General features: G+C 35.1%; 1 protein-coding gene across 4 annotated transcripts; it reads left to right on the top strand.

The window, feature by feature from the left end:
* Positions 1 to 528: 528 nt before the first annotated feature.
* On the top strand, positions 529 to 5,205 carry LOC132303647 (uncharacterized). 4 transcript variants are annotated; one of them, XM_059800988.1, is made up of 4 exons: positions 529 to 669; positions 853 to 961; positions 1,045 to 1,620; positions 4,488 to 5,205. In XM_059800988.1, the coding sequence occupies exons 3-4, from the start codon at positions 1,274 to 1,276 to the stop codon at positions 4,975 to 4,977; spliced, it is 837 nt and encodes a 278-aa protein (XP_059656971.1). In that variant the 5' UTR covers positions 529 to 669; positions 853 to 961; positions 1,045 to 1,273; the 3' UTR covers positions 4,978 to 5,205. The 4 variants fall into 4 exon arrangements, with proteins under 4 accessions (XP_059656971.1, XP_059656968.1, XP_059656972.1 ...); XM_059800985.1 differs by having other exon boundaries at positions 853 to 1,620; XM_059800989.1 differs by lacking the exon at positions 853 to 961 and having other exon boundaries at positions 539 to 669.
* Positions 5,206 to 7,918: the final 2,713 nt, after the last annotated feature.

Below are 7,918 nucleotides of genomic sequence, written 5' to 3' on the forward strand. Positions count from 1 at the left end.
ACGTAGAGATAAAGGAAAATGACATTTTTGTCTTTTTTGAATGATATAATTTTAATTCAACGAATAGATAATTTGGTTTTATCATAATATCAAGGTTATTTATGTCCAAAAGAATAATTACACTATATTAATTTGATCACAAGGGTAATTGATGAATATATCGCGCATATTTTTATTTAGGTGTACAATATAAAATCCTCGTGAGTTTTAAATGTAATTTGCCTTAAATAAAATTGAGCTTAAGGATCCGTTGACAGTAAGTACACAGAACACAAAGGGGTTAAGTGTAATAAAACCTCGTGGCAATTAGTCCAATTACTCTGCATATCCGCTAGCCGTCTCCACCCGATGCATCATGCAAGTTCCATCTGTCAAGTGATCCAACGTCCGTGATCTCTTCTGGACCCATCCAACAACCCAAACACTTCACACAATTTAATACACGTACACACGATTAGGTATGAGAAAAAATGATTGTCTTTTCAATTACCTTCTCGCTTTTTAGCCTTTCCTTTTCATACGGACCCCAGCGATCCAGGTATCTGATCCCCAACTCTCTCTCTACTGTCTCTCTCTAAACTTCCCTCTCCTTTTGACCTTCGCTTTTCGGATCGTAATCATACAACAATCAAAACGCTTCCTCGATAAAAATCATTAATTTAAACGCAAGTACGTTGTTCTATAACCCCTCTCTCTCTCTATATATATGTATATGTGTGCATATTAGTATTCTGTTATTATTATTATTTTTTTTATAGCATAATTTTAACGGTTGTAAGTGTCTTTTGGATTTGTTTTTCCGAACTACTGATCTGTGATATTTTTGTTGGTTCTGTAATTTTGCCATGAAAGGTCCTTTTCAAGCTGCGGTGTTTACTAAATCAAAATTGACTTTCTAGAAATGCAATGAGAAATTAAACATGGATGAAGCTTCGCCGATCTTGGGCAATTCAATTCAAAAGTAATTTTTTGACCAAAAAAAAGAAAAACGAAAAAAAATTCTAACAGTAATTTTGACGGAAACTATGATTTTCTTTGGAACAGGGATTTTTTGGGTTGATTTCAAGGGAAATAAGAGATTCTAAAGCTGCGACACGGTATTGAGATGAGACAGGGTATTGTCCAGAGACAGGGTACTGAGATGAGCTATGAGAGAAGAATCATTTCCATGTTTGGTTAAATCACTTTGAAAGAGACAGAGAGATAGTTCTTGGAAGGGTAATCCTTACGTTTGGTGGTTTGATTGGATAGAAGGGGAATTTTAGAGGGATAGATGGGGTCTTTCAAGGGGCATGTTCTTCCGGGGACGTTGTTTCTTTTGGTTGGGGTATGGCATGTATGGAGCTCTTTGTTCAGATATGTAACAAACCCCAAGTCGTTTCGAGTTAGGGTTTGGAATCCTGTACCGGGTTTTGATGGTAGGATCAAGCACTTGGAGCTTTACCTTATAGCAATTGGCGCGTTTATTGATATGTGCATAGAGCTCCTGTATTCAACCCACCTGAATTTCTTTATTAATGGTGTATTGAACCCCCATCATATGAACGATTTTGAGCACTCCGGAATGCTTCTCATGTTCTTCATCTTTGGCGTCATCACTCTGCTCTCAGAGAAAACCAGGTCAGTGTGTCTCTTCTTTAATGTTCTTAGTTGTTTTTCCCCTTATGTTATTTATGTACAAATCTGTTTCAATTCTGCAATGTAGGAAAGGGAAAGAAATCTCGTTTCTTTGGTTTTTCACTTCTCCAATGTAGAAAAGAAATCTGTTTTACTAAACCTTCACAAGCATAAACTGATAACTTTGATAGGAGTCATAGGACACTAAAATTGTTAGCTCACTTAAGTTGACTTTTTAAATTTTGGGAACCCAAAACAACAGAAATTGCAACAGTTTAAAATTAGCCCTAAAAATTGCACTGGTGGCTATTGCATATGTTCTTTTACATTTTTGTCATTTACTGAAGGGGGAACAGAGAAAAACTAACAGGGAATGATGGTGTGACATATGCCAGTGTTAATTTTTAGGGGTGCACATTCCAGACATCATTGATTTTTTGTTTTTTCTTTCTTTTGTGAATACTTTTGCCTTGTTCCATAGGATCCTCATTTTCCTATTAAAACTGTGCAGGGTATCTGATAGAATGCAGTATAATTTACCTACTAAAGAAAATGGATGTGAGATACCAACAGGCCTATGGCCTAGCGGAACCAGACCCCCACTTCTCAAAGGGAGATCAGGGGTTAGAACCTCAGTGGAGACGTGTGTGTGTGAGTATCAACTAAAAAAAAAAAAAAAAAAGAAAAAGAATGTGAGATAACAAATTTTAATTGTGAAAAAGAATCAAATAACGAAAAATACATTCTCATACTTCTTCAAGATGACCAAGGCCTGTGGTATTTCTCCTCCTTTCAAAGTGAAAGGTAGAGGATTCGATTCTCCCAAGAGCATTGTGGGAGTTCTTTGCCGGGGATAGAACAAAAAAAAAAAAAAAAAAAACCTTCTTCAAGGTGAAACTATGTTGAAAGAAATGGAATTGGTTTTGAATGACAGAGGTAATGAGTGCCAGTGCTTATTTATATTAAGAATCCATTTTCTTCAAATATGTCTGTCCTACTCTCATGGTAATCATGATGGTGGCATATATAGTTAAGTGCTGTAAATCCTACATGGAACAAGTGTTTGCTTTTTTAAAGATAATGATAGATTTTTCGCTTAGTTAAACAAGGCATTGAGCCATAGGTACTAGTAATTTCCCTTTAGTTTGAATCAATTGCCTTCTTTATTTCTTAAAGCTTTGGTGTCTTGCTTTTAGGCAACACAGCATTACAAGGAAAAAACAAAAGATCACACTCCTTACTGCAGAGGTTCTAGTGCTCCAACTATTAAATGTTTGGCTAATCTATAATAGGCCATAGCCCAATAGGCCATATATGTTGATGGCACTAACGCGACCATAATTTCCATTGGTGATATGGGATGATTTGCGGTGAAAGAAATAAAAACGAGAAACGAACTGCAAAGTTCTCAACTTTGCAGGATGCGAAACAAAGAATAATAATCTATAGAGCCGTTCCAGTGGAGAACTTTGCTAGGCATATTTTTATGTGTTTCTCCTTTTCTCAATATATTATCTTGGGTTTTCCTGGCAATTCAATGTGCATTGTCTCACACATTTTGGCATATCAATGTTGCAAGAAACCTGGTGAAACCGATTGCTTTTATTTTAAGAATTTAGTCACAGTTACTGTAGTAGATGTCCATCTTTGATACAATAATAGAGAAGTTTACGACTCCCAAGAGGCAAAATGGATGTGACAGTTTATTGTTATTTGAATAAATGACAAAGTCTTGTCCAACTTTTTGGGAATTTAGATTGTTAATTAAAAGGATAATTATCTCAAAGTATCACTGGAATGACCTATATACTATATAATTTTTTTGGGATATCTTTTGCCCCTTTGAGGGAAAATGACTTCCTTAAGGACATCGAAAGACTATGGTACCAGCAATTTGACTGTTAATATATTTGGTAATGCTTAATGGTGTTGGAGAAACTGTATAATTTTATGTCCAGTTGAATGTATACGACTTGATAAAAGGTCTGTGTCAAAGTGAGTTTCTAGAAACCTCAAGCGATGTTTCTGATAATAAGCAACAATTCAAGATCAGTTAGAATTAAATAAAGTGACTCTTAGAACTAACAAAATACTGTCATATGCTAGAAATTTTCGCACTTCTGAAGTTTTAAAGAGAAATAACATAATTCTGTCTGCATTTTATTACATTCATGATTCATCACAAAGTACTGACTTGAAACATTTATTATTTTTTTTGCAAATTTAAGTCCTAGAAGCACAACTAGAACTCTTCAATTTAATTTAGATTTGGATTCTCATATTATGTAAGGAAGGCAGGCTGAAGTTAATCATAGACTATGGCTCTAACCACTAGAAAATCCCACTGGGACAATCTTTAGTCAATTAAAACCTTGAAACACTTTTTATTACTTCAAAAGCACATTAATAGATTGTTAACTTGCACCTCAATTTGGGTAATCCTAATTGATGTATGAAGTGCAAAATTTTGAATATATGGCAAGCCTGGAAGCACAAGACATTTGATTCACTTATTTCACATTAAGGAACTTGGACCTCAGATGTTGGAGGTCTCATGATCATTTCCTTATCTCATTGGTTGTTGTAGCATGCCTTATATTATGTGCTGAATGTTACACATAAAAGTATGTTCTTTACGCGAAGTGAAAACATAGCGTAGCTGCTAAAATCGTGATTATAAGACCACTACCATTACTGATGCTCCATTTATCTGTTTAATAATTGGTTCACACCATAATGTTAGTATTCTTGTAATGTGATACATACCGTATTCTTGTGATGTGATACACTTTTAACAAATGCAGACCTTAATTTTTGTAAAGAGTTTTTACTTTCAGTACTAAGCAAGCAACTTTTTACCTCTTGTTCAGTTTTCTTCCATTGCCAGAAGGAGCTTTGTGCTTGATTGCTGCCACGGCATTCTGTGCAGAGTATATACTATTCTACTTCCACTCAACTAGCCATACAGGCCTCGAGGGATACTACCACCTCCTCCTCGTCCTCCTTATAGGCCTCTGCGTTTTATCCACCATTGTCGGGGCCCTCATCCCAACCAGCTTTCCAGTTGATTTGTGTAGTGGCATTGCTATAACACTCCAAGGCCTCTGGTTCTATCAGACGGCATTCACCCTCTACGGCCCCATGATGCCAAGTGGCTGTCAGCTCAAGGAAGATACGATTTCATGTCATTCAAAGGATCAAGAGGTCCGAGGAGAATTGCTTGCGAACTTCCAGCTATTTGGCATTTCGTTTGGTTCCCTTGTTGCGGTTGTTGTATCGTACATTTTCGCAGCTTCGAGATTTGGGCATTCTGATCTTAGGAGCTCGCATGCAGCTCTGGATGGAATAGATCATGATTAAAAAGTAGGTTAACCTCGTATCCCATTCATCTAGGGTTTCTTTTTTTCCTTTCAAATGCTGAGGGACTATAGTGTCTTCTTTAGAAGACAAAAGTCATTCATATGTGAAATAGTTAATTTTGTTTACATGCGTTTTTAACATTTATGTCACTTGTAGGAAATTAGAACAATCTCATGGGATCCAAACAGTGATTATATATGTGCAATAAAAGAAACCCATTCCCGTGTATTTGTATGATTAAGGGATTTCAATTCAGTTCCCTCTAAAATATGATGCGTGGGATATTTTGTGAACTAGGATTGATGATCAAAATGTCTACAGAGAATTTATATCCCACCGTGTGTGAAATTTTAACCCATTCTCATTTGACATTTTCAGCCCACTTCTAAATCATTTTAGTTGAGTTATTAACACACACAAATAATAAAATTGACCACACTCGGTGTCTAACGAAGTTGTATAGTTCATGAGCTTTATGCATTGTTAGACGTCCTAAAATTTGCTTTTTTTAATGGTAGTATCGATCTTATGCATTGGATGACACTTTAACAACTATTCTAGACTATATATATATATGCTAGATTTTTTTTTTTTGGTTGTTGTGAAGCCTCCCTGTTCATAATATCCTTCAAAAAGAAGCTGAAAATACTCTTGAAAGAAGAGGAAAAATGGAGAAATTGTCCTAAGCTTGTGCTCCCTTTCCAAAAATAAAAAATAAAAACCCCAAAGCAGAGTGGGATCTTTTTATCACAATCTTGTACAAATATTGAGGTCCTTGTCTAACAATTTGAAAAACATATGTGCAAGAAATATGGTACTAAAAATCTTAGTCACACAACTAAAATTTTAAATTTTTCTTTAGTTTTACACAATTAAACTCTTAACAGAAAGAAAAATAATCAAAGGCGGTGTAACCTAATGGTACTTCCTCGACTCTCTCTCTCTCTCTCTAGAAAGTTGAATTTAACTATTTGAAAAGATTGTACTACAAATCTTTCACTCTATATTTTTATTTTGTGATTTTTTACAATGTGATGCCTAGCCACAATGTACTTTTTGAACTATTTAAAAAATAATAATGCAAATTTAAAAGGGACTCGTGATTTCATAACAATTGTCATAAAATCAACCTCTCCGCTATTACTTAAAAATAATAATAATATAAAGAAAATGGGGTATGAAATAACCATAGCAGATGCATCGGATGGAACGTGTAGTTGATAGTATATCTCCAAGACCCGAACTTCTTGTTTCAGAGGGATATATCAAATTTGATCAACCATTAACAAGTAAGCCGAATGTGGGCGGATTTGGTCAGGGAGATGCAGAAATAATACTTCAAGATCCATTATGTGTTTATGGTCTTTTGTTCTTCTTGGCATCTATTATTTTGGCACAAATATTTTTGGTCCTAAAGAAAAACAGTTCAAGAAGGTTCAATTGTCCAAAATGAATTTCTAGATTCAAATGTAGACTGATTTGCTTAACCTAAAATCAGAACAAATTTATACCGGTTCATTCGCTTTTATGACACTCGCTTTGTGTTGCAAAATTTTGCAGAAATCAAATACGACTTTATTTCCACGCAAAGAAAGCAAAAACCCTACTCACAACTTGCAATTTTATTCTGAAAAATCTCTCAAAACACTAAATTCATCAATGCTCTCCTGCTCTCTCTCTCTCTCTCTAACATCTAGTCTTGTTCATCGTTTTGCTGGGATTTCTACTTTGTTTATATACAATTTCGATCCATATATATATATATACACACACACACACACACAGACATATATATTTTCAGTTCCTAAAACATCAATTTTGGATGCAGCAATTGGACACAAAAATGTCGCGATTTCCTCTCTCCTATCAGAAACTTCGAAGGAAAATTTTGTGCGAAAACGTATGTGTTTCCATCTGCTTGTATTAACGTTTAGTTTGTATATGTGTGTGTTTATGTATGTTCGCCAACCAATTAAAATTTTAGGCTTTCTGTTTTGTTGCAATAAATTCAAGAAAACGAGAAAAGTATAAATTCTTTTAGCTTTTGAATCAAATTCCTTTTGATTTTCTTTCACTTGTTTGTCTTCGTGAATTTCTTGGATTTTTGGATTTACTGTGAACTAGGTTTTCTTCATGTTGTGAAACTACCCCAATCACGACACACAAATATAAAATAATAATGACAAGGAAAAACAAGATATGCGAGTAATGAGAGCAAGCTTTCCACTAGAGATTGTAGAATTGCAATATAGAGGATTATAAAGAGATGTCACACACAAACCCTTAACCCTTTTGTATCCAATCACTCACAAGGAAAATACTAAATTCTAAACAAGAATTCTCTCACACCACACAATGTGACTTCTCAAATACAATGAGAGTAACCGCTTTACAAAGAGTTATTGTGCTGCTCTAATATCTTGTGTTGTTGATCCATGCTATGATCAACCATATAATATTTATAGGATTTTGCACTGCCTTTGTACCTCCTTCTCCAAGTTTTTAGTGTTTTCTAGCATGTGACTAAAGTACAAAGTCAAACTTTGCTTGTATTCCTTTTAATCACATTTCCACATCTTGCACCATTCTTCTATTACCTTCTAGCTGTTTCTAGAAGTACCTTTATGTAACGACCCAAATCGGAGGTCCGAATCGCTAACCGGGTCCTCACCCGAACCCGAGGACATACTAAGAGTAAAATGGTCTTTTTACAATATGAAAGGATAATATAACCTTAAACTAGTCAAATGAAGTTTAAAACAATCATTCTAGTCATTCCATGACACTCGGTGAGGTTCTACGGTCTTCGGTTATGAATTCCCGAAAGCACCTTTACTCGGTTCAAGGCTAATTCTGACACTGTTCCTAAAACCACCATAACTCTTAACATGAATGGAATTTGAAGATGAGGTTGGTCTCATTAGAAAGCTAACTCAAAATC

The sequence above is a fragment of the Cornus florida genome, unplaced genomic scaffold, assembly GCF_030987335.1.
Source record: "Cornus florida cultivar Cherokee Brave unplaced genomic scaffold, ASM3098733v1 CherokeeBrave_3.0.0_Hap2_Chr04, whole genome shotgun sequence".
Taxonomy (NCBI): domain Eukaryota; kingdom Viridiplantae; phylum Streptophyta; class Magnoliopsida; order Cornales; family Cornaceae; genus Cornus; species Cornus florida.